General features: G+C 39.6%; 1 protein-coding gene across 6 annotated transcripts in view; it reads left to right on the top strand.

Moving 5' to 3' along the window:
* The window catches only part of LOC104227948 (uncharacterized), an 81,837-nt gene that overhangs the window by 35,620 nt on the left and 24,486 nt on the right, over positions 1-21,731 (top strand). For all 6 annotated transcript variants that reach the window (XR_011401513.1, XR_011401514.1, XR_011401515.1 and 3 more), the window contains exons 16-27: positions 87-428; positions 5,713-5,934; positions 10,429-10,519; positions 10,667-10,744; positions 11,028-11,318; positions 11,447-11,644; positions 11,727-12,209; positions 13,682-13,843; positions 13,926-14,255; positions 14,339-14,421; positions 14,525-14,629; positions 18,730-18,958. Coding sequence is in view for 2 of the 6 variants with exons in the window: in XM_070153113.1 (XP_070009214.1) it covers positions 87-428; positions 5,713-5,934; positions 10,429-10,519; positions 10,667-10,744; positions 11,028-11,318; positions 11,447-11,644; positions 11,727-12,209; positions 13,682-13,843; positions 13,926-14,255; positions 14,339-14,421; positions 14,525-14,629; positions 18,730-18,958 (2,614 nt within the window). In the remaining 4 variants the exon portion in view is untranslated. The remainder of the gene's footprint in view (positions 1-86; positions 429-5,712; positions 5,935-10,428; positions 10,520-10,666; positions 10,745-11,027; positions 11,319-11,446; positions 11,645-11,726; positions 12,210-13,681; positions 13,844-13,925; positions 14,256-14,338; positions 14,422-14,524; positions 14,630-18,729; positions 18,959-21,731) is intronic.

Here is a 21,731-nt window from a genome sequence, read left to right on the forward strand (position 1 = left end):
AATGGATCACTAATATATGTGACATATGCGGATACTTTTTTGCTTTTATCTTTTTGGTCAGTTTCTTGTTATGACTTCCTGAGCAGGTTCCCTACCCTGAATCGCTGGATACAGATGCAGACCAATCTTCATCGAGTCTCAGAATTTGCGATAATGGCTGATCACACAACGAGGGATGGCAAAGATGTACCTGAATGCAAAACTGCTATGAAGCGATTTCGTGATCATGATAGTGATGCTGAATCTGAAGTTGATGAACTTGCTGGTAGCAATAATATATCAACAAATGCCCAGGAGATCAAGAAAGAAGTGGGAGGATCTTCTGATCCATGCCATGATTCCCTAAAATCCGAAAGTTCTGATTGTACTACAGTTTTTCTTTCTTTTGATTGCGAGAATGAAGGCCCATATGAGAAAGCCGTGGAACGGTACTCCATCTCCTTTACTTTTGTTTTGATGATTGTTGTTCATATAAAGTTGGTCTTGCTTGTGTCAGCCATAGTGTTTTCGCTGATCTAACCTGCTTGTCTTGTGGGCTTCGCTTGCACTGGACAATAATCATGAAGAAATTAGTATACGTATCTTGTTTGGGGAGCTGAAACTTGGTCTCATCCCCCATGAGCCAGCATATCAGTGGCTGAACTTTAGGTATTGGGTACAGGTCTGGAAAACAATGATCATTTGCAGCAGAAGTGTAGAAGAAATCTGATATAGAACATTAAAATATGAACTGCTAATATCTTCTGGGCTAAGGAGCAAGAAGATCCTTAAGAATTTTGCTAGTAGAGGAAATAACAGATCTCATGTACGAATCTTCTATAGGCTATTTGTTTTTTCGATGAGGTAAATAATCTCATGAACGTGTGGGGAAACCCCTGTATGAGAAGTATACGAAAAGTAGAGAACTTGTACAAAAATATAAAAAAGTGGCTTAATCATCTAAGGCTACTTCTCAAATGTACGAAGTCATTCCAACACCACTCAAATGCTCTCCTATTTCTCTCTTTCCCCAGACCCCACTTGTGGGATTCCATTGGGTTGTTGTTGTTGTTGTCATATTACCCCTGTAAGAGCTAAAGGGGGAATATCCTATGCGATGGATCTTCTCTTCCTTCTCGTATATGCTATGTGGCTATGCCTCCTTGACAGTCTTGGCATCAGCCACTGTACTCCAAACTCCATTCGTTACCACCCACCACAAGCGTGCTGTTACTTTACAATGCAATAAGAGATGATTCACTTCTTCTCCCGTACATATGCAAATGTGGCACCAACTGGCATAAATGATCATCCTTTCCGTCAGGTTCTTTGCTGAAATGTTGCTCCTCTAGCTGCTAACCATGATGATCCTTCTCTAGGCTGTTTGTAGGAGATACGTGAAACTTATTTCCTAATATAGCATAAAGACAAATCTCCTTGTGGTGAAGCATAAGTTATGCACATACCTCTAGATTGAAGACAATGGGAGATTGTCAATGTTGGAGATACGGGAGAATATGTATTATGCTTCCTTGGAAATTGTTAGTTTCATTGTATAAATAGTAGTAAATAACCCTAATCCCATATGTATTACCAGATTTTTAATACTTATTAGTTGAGTACCAACAGGTTTCTTTTCCTGCAAAAGGAGTGGAGACAAGGGGATCCTCTTTCTTCTTTCCTATTTCTATAGGTGATGGAAGCTCTCAGCTTGATGATAGATTTGGTGGTGAAGGTGGTTGAAGCCTGAAGGTATTGGAACAAGTCAAGTACGCAGTAACCCACATCTTCTATGCAGATGATACACCCATTGTTGTTGATTGTGAAATAATGCTGGGGAAATATTTAACGATCCGTTTTTTGAGAAGAAAAATAGTACTATCTTCTTAAGTTGTTGCGGATCACATTAACCTGGTCAACAACAACATTATTTGTGTCAATGCTGGATAGGTAGTGGATGAGCTAGCTGGTTTCTGAAGTTTAACAGTGTGGAAGCGTATAATTGAAAGGTGTGAAAGGAAACTAGGCCATTGGAAGAAGCCATATCCTTCATTTGGAAGAAGGTCGACACCGGTAAATAGTGTAATATAGTCTATTAGATGGGATCCATAAATATCTAACGTCACTTGTCCCAACTCCTGCCAAAGTTGAGAAACAACTGGACACATTGAGATGTAATTTTTTTTGGCTCGGAAACTATAAAGAAGGAATATACATTTGGTCGGATGGTCTCTAATGACTAAAGCAAGAAGTAGTAGAGGGTTAGGAATGAGGAACCTAAGGTTTCATAGACATCAACAACAAACCCAGTGTAATCCCAATATCCCACAAGTGGGATCTGGGGAACCTGCCGTTTCATAAAAAGAATATTTTGTTCAAATAGCTGGGGAGCTTCTATACATAAAATACAACCTGTGGCAGGAGGTATCAAATCCAATTGTGGGATGAAGGACAACTGTGTCTTTTTTTGCACTGTAGGATAACAGAACAACTTTGGAGGATTTTCATTAACTTGAAAGGAATCATGTGGGTAATGTCAAGGAGTATTGTTGAGGTTCTAGAATTCTGGAACAGACTCAGTAGCTCCCCAATCAGAAAGAGAAACCAAAGATGTTTTGTAGATAGACATAGTACTATCCAGAAAATGAAAATGCATTGTTTAGCTCTTTTTTTTGGTGTAAGCAAGAGTACATGGAAGATCCAGAATCTTTACACTATTTGGGTGATCACTGCTTCCACCCCCCCCCCCCCCCCAAAAAAAAAAAAAAGAACAGAAAGAAGTGGGGGTTTTGTCTAACACATGACAACTTGCAGAGGAAAGGGTTCAGCCAGTGTTATAAATAGTGCTCGCTACCGCGCTAAAAGCGTGTAGCGACGCGAGGCGAGACAGTGTCGCCATTTCTGGGCTGTTGCGCTGCGAAGAAGAAAAGCGAGCGCCTCTGCCTTTGTAGCGAGAGGCGCTGCGCTGCGAGAAGCGATTTGAGGCGTCGCTATTTGAAAATAACGCAAGAAAAGGCATCTGTTTATACTAAAACAACAAAATTAGGGCTTGGGTGAAATCACTTCTTACGAGCAGCGACCCCTTCTTCTCCAGTTCTCCTTCAGCGACAAAATTAGGGCTTGGGTTCACATCTTCTTCTTCTTCCATCGTCAGCTATCAGCGACCCCTTCTTCACCAGGTATGTTTCTTTCTTTTCTTCTTCTTCTACTTTCTTCTTCTTCTGGTCGACCACCATTGCTGTTCTTCTTTTTTCTTTTTCTTCTTCTTTCAGCTCTGTTTTTCTTTCTTCCATCATCTCTTTCAGCTCTGTTTTTCTTCTTCTTTCTTTGCTCTGTTTTTGGGTTCTTTGCTCTGTTTCTTCCATCATCTCTTTCAGCTCTGTTTTTTCAATTTGTTGCTCTGTTTTTCAAAATCGAGCAGAGGCAGTAGCTTTATTTTTTTTTTGTTGCTCTGTTTTTCAAAATCGAGCAGAGGCAGTAGTCTATGACTATCTATTGAGTCTTTAATTTTTGAATGATATATTTATTAATATATTATTGTTATTGAGTTTTTAGTTATATGTATATAATATTTTATGTTTTTGTATAAATTGTCGCTTCACATCAAAAAGGCGAGCGCTTTGCTGCGCGCCTCTCGCCTCAGTGAAGCGGACCCTCGTCGCTATTTGTCGCCGCACGCTATCCAAAACACTGGGTTCAGCTGAGTAGTGCATCCTTTCACAGCAAAAATAACACTAAATCAGTGAAGCACCTACTCCTGCAATGTAAATACATATACTCCATCCATTTCAATTTTAATGTGAACCTATTTGATTGGGCACGGAGTTTAAGAAAAAAGAGAAGACTTTTGAACTTGTAGTGTAGAATGAGGCACATATATTTTGTAGGGCTATAAATCATTGCATAAAGGTAAATTGTCTCCAAATATGGAAAGGGGTCCTTTTTGGCATGGACTAAAAAGGAAATAGGTTCATATAAAATTGAAAGGGAGGGGTAGTAGATATTGTTTATGTTGTTAAACTTATTTGGAATTATTAGATGATGCCTGGGATAGTGTTATAAATAGCGCTCGCCTCAGCGCTAATATCGTGAGGCAAGGCGATGCGAGCAACCTGCGCTATTTCGGCTCTGTTGCGTTGCGATTGTAAAAGGCAAGTGCCTCTGCCTTTGTAGCAAGAGGCGCTGTGAGGCGAGCTGTGGCGTCGCTTTTTGAAAAAAAAGAAAGAAAAAGGCACAAACATTAAAAGAAAAGACCAGCGACTTAAAACATTAGGGCTTGCAGTGATTTCACGTTTCTTTCTTCTTCAACCTTCAAACAACAGAGCAGCCAAGTCCACCCAACCCAGGTAAGCTTCTCTTCTTCTTCGATTTCCTTTCTTCTTCTTTCTTTCTTTCTTGCTTTTCTTTCTTCTTTCTATTTTTTTTGCTCTGTTTTTTGTCGAGCAACAGTGCAGAACAGAGAGTCTGTTGCTCTGTTTTGTTTTCGTTTTTCTTCTTCTTCTTCTGATCTTCTCTTCTTCTTTCTATTTTTTTTGCTCTATTTTTTGTCGAGCAACAGTGCAGCAAAAAACAGAACAGAGAGTCTGTTTATGCTCTTTTTTTTGTTTTTGTTTTTCTTCTTCTTCTTCTTCGGATCTTCTTTTTTTTTTTTGTTGCTCTGTTTTTGATTGAGCAGCAGTACTGCACCCTGTTTTTGGGGGCAGTGAACTTCAAACTTGAAATTTCCTCCTTTTTCAGTTATAGAGTAGAATTAATTGCATATTGCGAATTGGTATATTTATTAATATATTATTGTTATTGAGTTTTTAGTTATATAGCTAATATTTTATTTTGTTGTATAAATTGTCGCTTCACATCAAAAAGGCGAGCGCTTCGTTGCGCGCCTCTCACTCAGTGAAGCGGGCCCTCGTCGCTATTTGTCGCCGCACGCTATCCAAAACATTGGCCTGGGAAGTTGGTGGATAGAGTAAGCAGCTGGTAGGGACAGAGGTGAAAAAGAGTCGGAGAAAGCTATGCAATGTCATTACTCTGTAGTTTTTGCACATTTTTGGAGTGAAATAACCATATATGTTTTGAGGATAGAACTTTATCCTTATCTTTGCGTAACTCAAATACTTGGAGAATATGTACCTTTGGTGTCTGGAGAGTATGTAGAAGATCCTGAAATTGCTGGTGAATTCGAGTCCCTGCACACTTGAGAGGGAGAATTTCACACTCACTGTTGTGCTGACCAAGTACCTTGTTGGTGACACTTACTGTTAATAAAGGACTTACATTACATTTTAAAAAAAGGAGGGTTTTCTGTCTAAATGGTGTTGTATTTCTGCTTGCTTAAGCAGTTCATTAGTTGAAATGAATATTAGCCACTGAAACCACCTACCTCTTCCTAACAACTGTATTTTGGTTTCATTAACTCACCTTCAATAATTCATAGGGACCTGCATCCCTTAGAGGGTGTTCTAGTTCACAAAACCTCTTTGGTTTAAGTTGATTTGTTCTTTTTGCAAATTTCTTTATCTTGTATCTTATCTCCTTGTTTTCTGTTCATCCTTTTCTGCGGTCTGTCTATAATTCCTTCCCGTAAGTGCTATGTTCACACTGCAGTTGTTGCAATTCCTGGTTACTATTTTCTCTTTCATTATTGAAAACGATATATAGTGCAAGTTATATGCATCTTTACAGTGGCTACCGGGAAGAGTGTAGGCTCACCTTTCACATTTTTTATGTCAACAGGTTGATTGATGAAGGAAAATTGATGGATGCTCTTGCCATTTCTGATCGTTTCTTGCAAATTGGAGCCTCAGATCGGTTGCTTCAGTTACTAGTTGAACGCGGAGAGGAAAATATATTGTCCGGACAGTCTCAAGGTTACTCTGGCAACCATAATTGGAGCCATAGCTGGCAGTACTGTCTGCGTTTGAAGGATAAACAACTGGCAGCTAGACTTGCACTCAAGTATGTCTATAAGTCTCTTTTTCTTCTGTTGAGTTCTTTATTATGTGTACAATGGAAGTGATTTGGATGTGGGTTCATGCATCACTCCTCACCCTTGCAAACACTGGAGCTACAATTGGTTGGTTTTGCATGTTCCTGCTGACTCCAGGGTACTCACCAAGCTATCACTTGCTGAACTTTTGAAACACACCAGTGAGAGATGGAGGGTAAAGTGGAGAAAAGGAAAATGATTTCCCTTTTTTGACTCTATATATCTAGATTCTAAACTACAACCTTCCCAACCCAAATGTAAACTGTAAGAATGGTTTCTTTGGCATCCCAGAATTGTGGCCAGCCCCTGTAATTCTTGTACTAAGTTAAAAGGGATTAGTCTACTTTTGGACCAATTTACATGAAGTCCAGGCACAACTTCAAAGACACTTAGGATCACCCTTAGGTACTTAATCCACCCACCTTAGGTTCACAAAAAATGAGGGTGTCATCAGCATACAAGAGATGTGAAATAGTCAAAGTATTTTCTTGCCCTCTGTTCACCTTGAATCCTTGATCCACCTTTTCATTTACTGCCAAATTATCATTCTTTTGAGACCTTCCTTAAATAAGAAGAATGAAAATGGAGTTGGATCTCCTTTTCTTAGATCCCTTTGAGTTGGAAAGAAACCCTATCCATTAGTTAGAATGGAGAATCTAACTGTGCTGATGCAAAACCATACCAATCGCTGCCATTTCTTTTCAAAACCTAATTCATTATGCACATTTTGCAAAAAACCCAAGGTTACATGACCATAAGCTTTTCCACTGTCAAGCTTACACGTGATCCCTGGTTTCTCTCCTTTGTGGAATCAAGGCATTCATTTGCTATTAACATAGCTTCCATTATTTGTGTTTTACAAAAGCCATGGTGTTCTGGAAATTAACTTAGGCATTATCTTCTTCAATCTTATTGTAACCGATTTGGCAATAATCTTGTTGAAAAGCTTCCAATAAACTTATGGCTGTGAAGTCCTTAAGTTCTCTGGCAGCCTTCTTTTTAGGAATTAGTGGAATGTTTGTAGCACTGGAGCTCTTTTCTGACTTTCATGTTGATGGATGTGTTCATTGGCCCTGATAATATCTTCTTCCAAAGTTGACCAACATTTTTGAAAGAACCACATTGTGTACCCATCCGACCCTCGTGCTTTGTCACTAGCACACTTTTTAACCACATCAAGGACCTCTTCTTCATCAAAAGGCCTTTGTAATCAGTTGTCTTTCTCACTGATCTTTGTGGCATCTCCCATGTTGAGTGATGGAGGTCCAATATTTAGTCTCAGTGTAGAGTTTTTCATTAATTCTAACATTTCTTTCTTCATCTCTTTTGATTCCTCCATTGTGCTATTTACTTCTATTTTCTCTATGTGGTTGTATCTCCTGTGGGCCTGGCCATCTTCTGAAAGAATTTAGTGTTCCTATCCCATTGTTTTTGCCATAAGAATCTTGAGTTTTCTCTCAAGGAGATTTCCTTTGGCTTTGCAGTTTCCTCCATCCCCATTTTAATGATTGGTTTTTCTACCAATTCATCCTCAGTCGATCCCCATTTTCCATTTTTTTATCAGTGTCTCGTATCTGCCTAACAGCTCAGATTTGCCTCTTATCTAATTTCTGACAGTTTCTCCAATCCATTTCTTCAATTTCGACTTTGGTAATTTTTGTTCCAAATGTAATGTGGACTACCCTTGACCATAAAAGAAGACCACCATGTTAAAATAACTTCAAAACCCTCTTTTTTCTAGCCGTCCGTTTTTGGATTTAAAATAGCTAATAGTTCTTTCCCATTCCATTGTAGAAGTAGGGGAGTATGATCCGAGGAAAGTTTGGGCAGTGTAATTATTTTATAAATCTGAATTCCTCATCCCATTCTACTAAGAACATGATCCTATCAATTCTAGATGCAACTGTGGAGTTATCCCTTAGAGTTATGTAAAAAAACTACCAGAGAGTGGTGGACTAATTAGCCCAAGTTCCTTAATTTGTTCCAAAAAAGACCACATATCTCTGGTTCTTCTAGTTCTAGTATTATTTTTATTCTCTCCCACATATGTTGTAAGTTTGAAATCCCCACTAGTAACCCATGGGCCGTGGCTTAAACCTCTGGCTGTAGCCATTTCCAGCCATATATCTTCTCTTCCCTTCCCTCTGTTAGGACCGTAAATCCCTATACGTCAGTTGAAATTCTCGAATAGGCTTTCAGAAAGCATAGTGGAGCTGTAAAACCCTATAACAGCTAGCATACCTTTGCACTATCTTTTATCCCATAGAACTAAGATGATTCCCTTGCTTCCTTTACCTCTAAGTGTGCATAACCATCCCATCTTACCATAGAAGTGGAGATTAATTCAGCTTCACGATTCCTCAAAATTTAACAACCTCCCTTAAATTTTTCACTAATTTCCCCATAATTGACATTGAACTCTTGGTCTTTGAGTTCATTTTTCACACCTTTTAGCTTACTCAATTAACCATGGTGCTTTTTGGAGACCTTTAAGTCTCTTGGTGTCAATTTTGGTGAATAACTGTATTGCCTCCCTTTCAAATCTTTCAAAATTCAACCCCATCTGCTTGCTCCCAAGTCCAATTCGTGATTTCTGCTCCACAGCTTGTTGGGTTGAAGGTTCGGCCGTTGCTGGTTCTGTTAATAGAGGCCCAAAAGGATTGAGCTTATTAATAATGGAAAGCTTTTCTTGTTGAGGGCCTCGGGCCCTTTTATTTCGGAATGGAGCACGTGTCTTGCATCTAGTATTGGGATTGAATTCAAAATTCGAATTCCACACTTGCCCATTCACATGATTTCTAGTACCCAATGGTATGTCTATTGAACTGTGGTGGTCTCGAAACAAGGTTCATCATCTTCATTATCTCGGAGGACAACATTAGATTGATAAGCTCCCATTTTCCAACAAACTCTTATGGTGCTCTCTACCCAATGGTGATATAAACTCTAGTTCCCTCGAATCCACCATGACTGATCTCGTAATACGATCTGATAGTCCCCTAACCCAGCAGAGGTGGTTTTCCTAGGTTTCTCCTCTGTTTCCTAGCACCCGCCACACTATTCCCTTACTTTGAAAACCCTATCAGATTGTAGATGTAGTGGCATGTCCAGTAACCTGACCCATATCCATTTTGGCTCAAAGTGCTCTGAGATGCAACCTACTTCTGGTGATCACGAATGTAAATTTAGACCCTTATATTTCCCACTCCAACTCCCATTAAAGATCCTTTTTGCCTCCTTTGATGGTAGTTCAAAAATAAACTTTACGCCATTCGTTTCAAAGACCCTGCAACTATTGTGAATCTGAGTTCATTGCATGTTGACATCTCCTGTGTTGCCCTTCAGATCTTCCATCACACAATTTTGTAGAGGCTCCATTGTCTGATTTATACAGCTTTAGTCTCCAATAGTCTTTTGGCTGTGGGTTTCAGTTTCACACTTATTTCTTCTTCGACCATCTTCTTGTTTTCATTGCTTCATCAAAGCTCCCTTGTTACTTCCCTTTGAGGAGTTGGGCCTTTCCTGTGAACCTTTAAATTTTGTGTGCAACATCCACCCGTCCTGTATTCTCCAGTCACCTTGCCTTGCACAGATAGCCATAAACCTACCATGAATTTTGAAGTTTTGAACCACTGAGTCTTCATATAGTTGATCCATCTGAGTCCATCTTTTAACCTCATTGCCATGACAGTCCAACATGCAATCATCATACGACAGGTCCATAGTAGCATCTTTGTGTTGATTGTCAGTTTTCTGATGAAGTTCTTTCTCCTCTTCATCCATTCATACTAGATGCCCTAGCTGATGCAATTTCAGTAATATCGAAAGATTTCGACTCCACGATGAAGAGTAACTTCCTTGACATATTGGACGGAATGAGTTTTAAGCCAATAATTCTAATCAATGATTGATAAAACACAAACCTGAAATCAAGGATTAACAGAACTTTCTGGAAAAAGTAACCTAACTCGAAATCTAGGAGAAAAGTTGGACTTTCTATCTCCAAGTCTGCCAACTTTACCCGGATATTTGTCTCTTTTCTTTGCCTCTCTAAAGTGAGATACCCTTGCTATGTAAAATTACTGTAGTGTAGTCAATATTCTTCTTTTATTTTTTTTGTTTGGGGGGGTGGGGGTTAAATTCACCTTGTATTTGTGGTGAGGTTCGGCATAGACCTTTACCAGTATTTTAAAAGTGAATTGGGGGGGGGGGGGGTAATGGCATACCTCCACAGAACCTTTGTCAAGAGCAGACATGCCCTCTGCTTTACATTTTCATTTTGTCTACAAAAGGTGATTCAGTGAGAAGCTTCTTTAATTTTTGGCATATCTTGGTATTTTAACAGATAATTTAGTTTTATTAATTGATTTATTTATTTTTAAACTCAGACTATCACACAGATTAGGTTTGCTCTGGAAGTTTGATATTTAGAAAGCTCAGCTCTATTTTTTTGTGTACTCCAGATATTTGCATAGATGGGAACTGGATGCTGCTTTGGATGTTCTCACTATGTGCAGCTGCCACTTGCTTGGAAATGATCCTATTAAAGATAATGTATGCCCGTACTGCGGTTGTGTAATCTTACACTTGTTGCTATTTCTAGGCATTATTTTTTGTATCTGATTTATCTATATGTACTTGGATTTGCCTTGGAATGCTAACTTTATATCTGTTTTCTTGATGCATTGATGGTACAACTAGGTTGTTCAGATGAGACAAGCTCTCCAGAGGTACAGCCATATATTAAGTGCAGATAACCGCTTCCACAGCTGGCTAGAGGTTATTATTAGCTCATTCCTTGCTTATTATTAGTTAGATTTTAGGAAACTGTAAGATTATAATCTTGTTCGTGTTTCTAGAGCTCTTCTTTTTCTCTCCCCGTGTTTGTTTTCACTTATGTTGCTCGGACTCTCCAAAACTGTTGCTGCACCTATGTCGGATCCTCCAAAAATGCACTAAATTTGGAGGATCCGACACGCACCCAACAACATTTTTGAAGAGTCCGAGTAACATAGGTTTTCACCTTTTCATCTCATGTGAAGCATTTCTTTTGAATTTTTAGGTGGAGTCCGAGTGTAAAGAAGATCCTGAGGGTCTTGCCCTTAGACTAGCTGAGAAGGGAGCTGTTTCTGCTGCTTTAGAAGTGGCTGAAAGTGAAGGGCTATCTATTGAACTGCGCAGAGAGCTGCAGGGGCGTCAACTTGTGAAGCTTCTAACAGCAGATCCTTTAAACGGTGGAGGCCCTGCAGAAGCTTCACGTTTTCTTTCTTCTTTACGTGACACTGCAGATGCTTTACCTGTTGCAATGAGTGCAATGCAGCTTTTGCCCAACCTACGATCAAAACAGCTTCTTGTAATGACGTTTCCTCCTATAACATTTCTTTATCAGAGTTGCTCTGAAATTGATTGCTATCAGCCTTTAAAAGTTCTCCTTGCAAATAATTCAGTTTTTTAGTTTATTTTATTTTTGTTTCTCTGAAGGTTCACTTTTTCCTGAAAAGAAGGGATAATAATTTATCAGAGTCGGAAGTTTCCAGGCTCAACTCCTGGGCTTTAGGGTTACGTGTTCTGGCTGCTTTGCCATTACCATTGCAGCAAAAATGCTCTCCCCTACACGAGCACCCTCATTTGATTCTAGAAGTTTTGCTGATGAGAAAACAACTTCAATCTGCATCTCTGGTAATAAGTTGCAAGTGTAGAGAAGGTTATTTTTTTCATTTTTGTCATTATCTTTGACGTGGTCTTGGTTTTTTTCTTGCAGATACTTAAGGAATTCCCTTCCTTGAGAGACAACAATATGATTCTTATATATGCTGCCAAAGCTATCGCTGTCAGCATTAGTTCTCCTTCCAGGGATCCGAGGATTTCAATTTTGACTCCAAGAGCAAGACAGAAGACAAAAATGGGAACACCTACAAGGTCATCATTCACTAGTAGCCTTAGTAATTTTCAAAAAGAGGCCCGCAGAGCATTTTCTTGGGTCCAAACTGGAGACAAAGGTGCATCAAAGGATACACATAGGAAGAGAAAGAGCTCTGGTGTAATGCAATCTGAGAGAGTGGCGTGGGAGCCAACTACTTCCATTCAGGAAGACCGTGTTACATTATTTTCTGCAGATGGGCAAGAACGGCTGCCTGCTGTTGCTATTGCTGAGATGTGGATGCTCACAGGTGACCCCAAGAAGGATGAAGCTGTCCGTTCATCGCATCGATATGAAAGTATCCCGGATATTACTCTTTTCAAGGTATGGTTATTTTCTCTAATCAGTATGTTTCTGCTGGACCGCACCTGGCACAAGTTTTGAGGTGGTTCTTTTGCCTCTATTAACTGAAAAGCTATTGATTCTGATTTTTCATAGGCGGAAAAGAATTGTTGCATTGCTAATTGTTTTTTGTCGCACCTAGAATTAAATACTTCCTTTTAATTTCCGCAGTAGCAAATTTACTCTTCTCTGCATTAGAAAGTTTCTTTTTTGAGAATGGTGTTATTCAGGTAATCAATCCATATGCTAGTAAGGTAATTATATAATTAAATACATAATTTCCTAAGGTATCATATATAAACTATATGATTATTATATTATTTTCCTTATTCAAGTACAATGAGTATAGCAAACTCAAAGTGGGGGAAACCAACTTGGGTTTGCTTATTTTGAAAATATAAAAAGTTGATGCCTAAATCTCGCTGGAATAGTGCACAATTACGAAAAGAAAAACGGCGCTGGAATTCCTTCCTCCGGAAATCAGTTGGTAATGGTAGAGCGAAAGAAAGTGCTTTTTGCACTATTCACGAAAAGGAATCTATTCTCAATCACCAAAAAGAATATGGTCTTGCACATCTCAGAACATCATCTGTAACTTCAATTGGCAGAACAATAACAAGAAATTTAACGTTTAGAGGAGTGCGTTGGCCCCGTTAAAAGTAGCAGCGCCGATCACCAGAGAGATGATCGGTACTTGAACGATCCTAGAGAAAGGAGAGGTGCTTGAATGGTCATATAGAGATAAGGGCACCGGTTGCCGAAGACAGGAGCATCATCGGGCACTTAAAGGAAGAATAAAAGAAGAAAACATTGGCCAGACGGGCAGTACACATTGGCCGATACTGCCCGCCGGTAACGGAAGCTATTTGAGTCTCTACCAAGATTGTAGAGAAGTGTGTGATCATCTCATCTAATAGCTTAAGCTGTAAGAAAGAACACACTTCTATTCATTTAATTATTTCTTCAATAATGTGTAATACTGAGCATTTCTAATTTTATGTGTCTGGTAAACATGACTATTTGATCGGGTAATTTCTCATTGTCTAAGTATTGTTGTTATAAGTAGATAGTTGGAGAGAAAGAATGAGTGGTTGCATAATTCATGCTGATCTTAAATGGCTGATGTGAATTTTGGATTGGGATGGTTTGACGTGCAGGACGTTAATATTTTCATGACACTACCCCTCTTTATTGCAAAATGTGAGCCCTATGTCATGAAAGCAGAATTTACGCCTTGAATTGCACACGTTCTGTTTTTTCTCTTGTGGGTATTAAGCGATACCTTTCTGGCCTGGAGTTTGAGATTGTCCGAATAAGAGACTTAGTTTTTTCTGTATCTATGCTTTCAGGAATTGCTCTTATTCTAATTATGTTCTGCACTCTAAAACATGCTAATTTGACTGTTCCTTTTCTTTTCTTTCTGAAATTCTTAATATTTTTACTTTGGATTTAAGGCACTGCTTTCAATGTGTTCGGATGAGAGTGCATCTGCCAAAGGTGCTTTGGACTTGTGTGTTGGCCAGATGAAAAGTGTATTAAGCTCCCTACAGTTACCTGAGAATGCAACAATGGAAACTATTGGCCGAGCATATCATGCCACAGAAACTTTTGTTCAGGTATCTACTCTGCATTCAATGTAAGACTAAATGAAAATATTCATGAAATAGTGCAGTAATATGTTGAGTTTTGATCTTGTAGGGCCTGCTTTTCGCAAAATCCCTCCTTAGAAAGCTTTCTGGGGGCACTGACTTGTCAAGTAGTTCAGAAAGAAGTAAGGATGCTGATGATGCATCTTCTGATGCTGCAAGCTCTAGTGTGGGTAGTCAGTCGACTGATGAGCTGTCTGAAGTACTGGCACAAGCTGAGACGTGGCTAGGACGTGCTGAATTGCTGCAAAGTCTTTTGGGTTCCGGAATAGCTGCGTCACTGGATGATATTGCTGATAAAGAGTCATCTGAGCGACTTCGGAATAGATTAACTCTAGATGAAAGATACAGCATGGCTGTCTACACTTGCAAGAAGTGTAAGGTAGTATGGAAGATAAATTTTTTATGTGCATGATTGTCCTCTTTGCACCATAAAGTAAATTCTAATTGGCAACTTACTCTCAGATTGATGTTTTTCCTGTGTGGAATGCATGGGGTCATGCTCTGATTAGGATGGAGCGCTATGCACAAGCTCGTGTGAAATTTAAGTATGTAGGAATAATATTATTTCCTACTTTTTGTCAACCACCAACAAAACCCTTTTTTTGAATTCTCGTCTCTGTACTGTTCTTACCATTTGACAATTTCTAGGCAAGCACTTCAATTGTACAAGGGTGATGCTGCAACTGTTATAATGGAGATAATTGGCACCATTGAAGGAGGTCCACCGGTAGATGTTTCATCTGTTCGGTCCATGTAAGATAGTAAATATTTTTGTCTGTATATATTGGTGACTTAATATGAGGAAGACATGAGATATCTTATCTGCAAATGCTGGTCCTGTTCTTTCTTTTATGCATGCAGTTGGATCTCCTCTTCTTCTTAGGTTATTTTAAAGTAGCATCATTTAGGGGCTAGTGCTATATTTATAAGATGTCATTGTTAAATAATGTCCTAGATTTATTGTGCAAGGGGTTCTAAGGGATTTATAATGCCCGAGCTACTCCACCCATTGCCTTAAAAGTATTGGGGTTGGATGCTGAGATTTTTCACATTGGTAGGCTGATTTCACATCTTTTCTCTATACCGACTCTTGTCTTTCTGGACTCCTCTCTCAACACAATCCATCGAGCTGCTTTGTGCCTCTCTCTGAGTTCAGCTCATCGAGCGATTAACTCTGTTCTAGAACCACTCCTTAGTTTGTCGAGTCTTTTCATTCTGGTCCAAGCTCACTCCTTAACCGTCAGCCCCTTGAGCCGCTGTAGTCTTCTCACAAAAAAAAAAAGGTCTTCATTCCACGTGTAAACCATTGAATCAGGTTACACATGCATGAGGGTGTTAAAAACATGTCCTACATGGATTATGTATGGTTCTAAAGGGATTTATAACGTCCTGAGCTACTCTACCAATGGTCTTAAGGATTCTGGTTGGATGATCAGACTCTTTTAAAGCCACATCTTATGAGAGATAGTATTTAAATCCAACATCAAATTTGGTTTAAACGTAATTTTTTCTTCGATGATATTCTAGGTTTTTTAATAGTATGTCTTCTGTTATTTGGGCTGTGCATTTAGGAGAAAGATCATTTGCTGCCACCATGGAGCAACCAACAACAACAACATACCCAGTCTTATTCGTGGGGTCTGGGGAGGGTAGTGTGTACGCAGACCTTACCTCTACCTTGTGAGGATATAGAGGTTGTTTCCAATAGACCCTCGGCTCAGGAAAGTATGAGCACCACATTAATGAAAATATAGACAAGAAGGGACAGTACCAAAAAGCCATATAAAAGCAGAATAAAAACAACAAGGTAATAAGGTAATCCACAATGAAAGAAAACAATGGTTAGTCATAAAAACCTACTGCCCACATAAAGCGAGACTATGTGCCAATACTACTGTTATGAACACTCTAGATTACCTACTCTACTACCTTAATCCTCGACCTCCATACCTTCCTATCAAGGGTCATGTCCTCGGTCAGCTGAAGCCGCGCCATGTCTTGCCTAATCACATCTCCCCACCTTTTCTTTGGCCTACCTTTACCTCTCCGTAGGCCCTCCAATGTCAACCTCACACCTCCTCACGGGGCATTTATGCTCCTCCTCCTCACATGACCAAACCACCTAAGCCGCGCTTCCCGCATCTTGTCCTTAATAGGAGCCACACCCACCTTGTCGCGAATAACGTCATTTATGATCCTATCTAACTTGGTGTGCCCACACATCCATCTCCACATCCTCATCTTTGTTGCCTTCATCTTCTGGACATGAGCGATCTTGACTGGCCATCACTCAGCCCCATACAACGTTGGTCTGACCACCACTCTGTAGAACTTACCCTTAAGTTTCGGTGGCACCTTCTTGTCACATAAAACACCGGAAGCGAGTCTCCATTTCATCCATCCCGCTCCAATACGATGTGTGACATCTTCATCAATCTCCCAATCCCCCTGAATAATAGACCCAATGTACTTAAAACTCCCTCTCCTAGGGATGACCTGCGAGTCCAGCCTCACCTTCCCTTCCCCCCTTGAGTCTTGCCACTGAACTTACACTCAAGTATTCTCTCTTGGTCCTGCTCAACTTAAAACCTTTAGATTCCAGGGTCTGCCTCCATACCTCTAATTGCACGTTCACACAGTCTCGCGTCTCGTCAGTCAATACAATATCATCTGCAAAAATAGCATGCTCCCCGGCACCTCCCCTTGGATGTCCATCACTAGCGCAAACAAAAAAAGGGTGAGTACCGACCCCTGATGCAACCCCATCATAACCGGAAAATGATCCGAGTCCCCACCCACCGTCCTCACTCAGGTCTTTACTCCATCATACATGTCCTTAATCAGCCTAACATAGGCAACAAGTACACCTCTAGCCTCCAAATATCTCCACAAAACCTCCCTCGGAACTTTATCGTACGCCTTTTCTAAGTCAATGAACACCATATGCAAGTCCTTTCTCTCCCTATACTGCTCCATCAATCTCCTAACAAGGTGGATGGCTTCTGTAGGCGAACGCCCCGGCATAAACCCAAACTGGTTCTCGGAAATACACCCTTTTCCTCACCCTTAGCTCTACCACTCTCTCCCAGACTTTCATAGTATGGCTAAGCAGCTTGATACCCCGATAGTTATTGCAATTTTGGATATCACCCTTGTTCTTGTATACAGGAACCATCGTGCTCCACCTCCACTCTTCGGGCATCTTCTTCGTTCTAAAAATGACATTAAATAACCTAGTGAGCCACTCCAAGCCTGCCTTGCCTGCATTCTTCCAAAACTCCACTGGGATTTCATCCGGCCCGGTCGCTTTGCCCCTACTCATCTTACGCATAGTCCCCTCAACTTCATCAACTCTAATCCGCCTACAATACCCAAAGTCACAACGACTCCCGGAGAGTTCCAAATCACCCCGAACAATGCTCCTGTGCCCCTCCTCGTTCAAGAGACTATGGAAGTAGGTCTGCCATCTCCGACGGATAAGCCCCTCATCTAACAAAACTCTACCTTCTTCGTCCTTGATGCACTTCACTTGGTCCAAGTCACGCGCCTTTCTTTCTCGCGCCTTGGCTAACCTGAACAACCTCTTATCCCCACCTCGGTCCTCGAGTTCCTCTTACTAATGACTAAAAGCTGCATTCTTGGCCGCTGGAACTGCTCGTTTTGCCTCTTTCTTAGCCAACTTATAATGCTCCCTATTCGCCCTCTTCTCCTTTTCGTCTACATTTTCCGCTAGCTTCAGATACGCTGCTTTCTTGGTTTCTACTTTTCCTTGCACCTCTCGATTCCACTTCCAGACTCCCTTGTGACCACCAGAGTAACCCTTTGAGACCCCTAATACCTCACCCGCGACTTCCCTAACGCACTGCGCAGGTATGGTCCACATAGCGCTTGCGTCCCCACTACTCCTCCAATCCCCCATAGTCACCAGCTTGACCCCCAGCTCCTGCGCTTTAGCTTCCGTCAAGGCTCCCCACTTGATCCTATGTTGGCTATACATCGCCCTCTTCCTCCTCTTCCTCATGATCTCAAGGTCCATGACTAGGAGCCTATGAAGGGTCGAGAGGTTCTCACTTTGGATGACCTTGCAATCCGTGCAAATACCTCTATCGGACTTCATGCAGAGTAAATAATCAATCTGAGTCTCGGCCACCGAACTCTGGAAGGTGACCAAGTGCTCCCTCTTCTTCGGGAAACTCGAGTTTGCTAAACCACCATGGAGCAACCTTTTACTTTTTTTATATTTATAAATCCTTTTCTTTTGTATTTTTCTTTTCTTTTTCTGCTGGGGAAGAGGTACGGTGGTAGTTCATGTTTCTATTTTACTTGGCGAACTTAGAATTCCACCTAGAATACCAAACTTCTGAATTGTTTGGCTGTTAAACTTTTGCAATTTTAGTGCACTTTCTTCTAGTCTGTTACATTATACCGAATTTTAATCTTCTGTTCTCCAGCGGCTGGTGCCGGATTGATGTTGATTGTTAGTCATTTTGTGTTTGAATAGTATCTGGTTTTCTTCCTGTTTTGACAGTCTACTAACTGGTTTCTGGCATAGGGTACAGTAGATTTTGTAGACCATGTGATTGGAAGAATGAATTTTAAGTGGTTTGGAGTTGCTTTTGGCCCTCTCGGCTGTTGTTATGTATTTTGTTTTCTCATTGCAACTTCCATCACCTCTCTTTTGAGCAACGCTATTCTTTCTAGCGTAACTTTGTCAATAATGTAAAGGTCTTCTCTTTGGTCACTCTTACTGAGATAAACAAAAAATGCTTCATCCGGCTCATTTCTCTATTGGGATGTTTAGCTTCTCAATTAAGGTTAAATTCTCATCTTGGTTTTTCTGACAACAATGCAAGGTATGAGCATTTGGCTCGAAGTGCACCAGCCATTTTAGATGATTCTCTCTCTGCTGATTCCTATCTCAATGTCTTATACATGCCATCCACTTTTCCTCGGTCAGAGAGATCCAGGAGATCTCAAGAAGCCTTGAATGACAGTTCTTCCAACAATACACACTTCGAAGATGGACCCAAGAGCAACTTGGACAGTGTTAGATATCTTGAATGCATCAATTATTTTCAAGAAGTAAGTCTCTTTTTACCTAGAACAGGTACACTTTGGGATTACTCTACTTTTTTTCCAAGATCCTCTACCCAATTGTTATCTCGATAAGCATGCTTGAAGCATCTGTATCAGTGTTATATCAGAGTATTAGTTGTAGCAAATTGATCTTTGGTTATTCCCATTGGAACAATTGATTGAGCTTTGCATCAGTCTGAACTATAGTTTTCCCTTCATTATCTTGCATGAATGTGCACTATATATAGTTAATTAGTCAAAGAATGCATTGCGTCTCTTCGTGTGTCAGGTATGAAGGCTGGGTTCTTTATCTTTTTTCTATATCTTAATTTTTTTCACACCAGGCTTCTTTATCTTTTAATTAAGAAGCTTGGAGTTTGTAAATTACAAATGACAAGTGAGTATAAGCTTTCAACTAGGATGCTTTAAATCTCTTGATACTGATTAATGTGATTGGAAAAAGAATTTTTAGAAAGAAATCATTTCCATAAAATAAATTCATGTCGACCTTATAAAAAAAAATTACATCTCTTTTTCTGTTTTCCCCTTTTGTTTTGTTTTCCAAGAAATAAAGAAGAATTATAATCCTTGTGCACATAAAACTTAAGATTGTAAAAGGCAATGAAGTTTTACACTTTTACCAATGTTTGATGCTTCCAGAAAATAACTTATATTCTATTTTTCGGACGTATGAATTATTGCCCCTTTTAATGATATTTAAGCTTCCATTTATGATTGTCTTTAGGAAACATGGGGCATAGTTTGTTGACTATTGAACTCCAACTTAGAGCTCCTTCCACTCTAAAATACTGAGTGCTTATTTGGAGACTTCCATTATCAAAGTCAAAACCCTTTTTTTTTATTGCTTTTGGTGCAATAGTCAAAACCCATTAAAGAAGCCAAAGACATAAGTTTTTTAAATATAATTTTTCACATTTTTGTGTTTCTTCCTGGCTTTTCTTAGTTGTCCTGGGTTGACTTTCGGGGAGTTTGAGAGAGAATAGCGTCCAAAATATTATTATATTGAGTTTGGTAAAGGAGCTATTGAAATAATAGTTAGAAATGAAGGAAACTAAAGAAGTTTGTTTTGAAAAAAATTCACATTAATTCTGAAATGATATAAAGTTAAATATAGTTTATACTAACTTAAGTTATTGGAGGGTCAAAATTAGTTTTCAGGATCAGTGGAATACTCCCAATTTATGTGGGACCATTTGGATTTCGAAAGTCAAATGAATTTTTCTTTGACCACTATTTTTTCATATGCCTTTTAGATATTTGAATTGTTAATTATTGTGACTTAGAGTACTTTTTACGTAGTTTTGAAATATTTAAATTTTATTTCAAAAAATTTAGAGATTTTATGTCCGAATTCATGGTCAAAATTAAGAACTTTGACTCTCTGTCATCTGCAAATATGAGATGAATCAGATTCAACCCTTTACGCATAGGATGGAATCTAAAGTCAGGGAGTTGGCACTTCTTGCTCATAACTTAGGAGAAAATATTCCATGACACGGACAAATAAGAGGGGGGAAATTGGCCCCCTCCTCACTTCAAAGTAGCCATGTCCCTCTCCATTCACCTTCATTGAAAACTTTGTGGAGGTAATAAATATCATAACTAGCTAGATAAACGTTTAGGTAATCCAAAACCTGTCAGCATTTCTTCAATGATCTCCCACCTAACCATATCATAAGCCATCCTCAAAACAATGTTCATCATGCATCTAGGAGATGTTTTCCTATTGTAATACCTTAGTAGGTCATTGACAAATCAGATTATTGTGCACCAATGACCTTCCTTGAACAAATTCAGCTTGAGTATCAGCCACTAAGGAAGGAAGAACATCCTTCATTTGTTTTTTGTTTTGTTTTGAGAATGGTAACCTGTGTAAAGATTGTGCTGAAAGCCAAAATGAGAAGGTTACATCAGTTCACCAGAAAAGAATGAGGGTTAAAAACAAAAACCAAATGTCTTTGTTCTTCTTACAAGGAATCTAACCATCTAGAATTGCCTCCGAATCCTCTATGTATTCAGATTTACACCAAAAACTGAAAAGAAGTATACTATTCTTCTTGATTTTCTGTAAAGGGCTGCTTGTATCTTCAAAACATCTTGAATTTCTCTCCTTCCATATTGTTCACAAATGCTTGCTGGGACAATTTTCCATCTGTCTTTGTTCATGGTATAGGTTCTACCTTTGTTCCAGTATGTCAACACATTAAAAGTTCTTCCAGGCATTACTCATCTGATTCCTCTGAGACTAATGAATAAGTCCCATAGCTGGCTAGTAATTCTACAATGTAAAAACATATGGTTGATTATCTTTGCTTCCTGTCCACACAAGGAGCATTTTGAACAGAGTTGGAATCCCCTCCGTATGAGATTATCCTGAGTCAAAATAGCTTCTCTTGCTACTAAGCAAGTGAAACAGGCCACCTTGTATGGCACATTGACTTTCCGGATATGTTTCCAAGGCCAAAACGTGAGCTGAGATCTTACCTGGTTCAGATCTTTGTAAGCTGAGCTAATCGTATAGTTGCCACTACAATGGCTTTGCCATCTAAGTGTATCTTCTCCCTCATGCAGCCCATTGCTCTGTTCCAAAGTAGTAAAAAACTCGATTATCCTTGGTATTTCCCAATCTTGAAGTAATCTTCTGAAAGTTGGATTCCATTCATGTGTGGACCAAACCTCCCTTAGAGTGGCCTCCTGTTGTAGAGTCAAACCATATAGATCAGGGAACATCACCATTAGACTCATTTCCCAATCAATT

Source organism: Nicotiana sylvestris, chromosome 8 (assembly GCF_000393655.2).
Source record: "Nicotiana sylvestris chromosome 8, ASM39365v2, whole genome shotgun sequence".
Taxonomy (NCBI): Eukaryota; Viridiplantae; Streptophyta; class Magnoliopsida; order Solanales; family Solanaceae; genus Nicotiana; species Nicotiana sylvestris.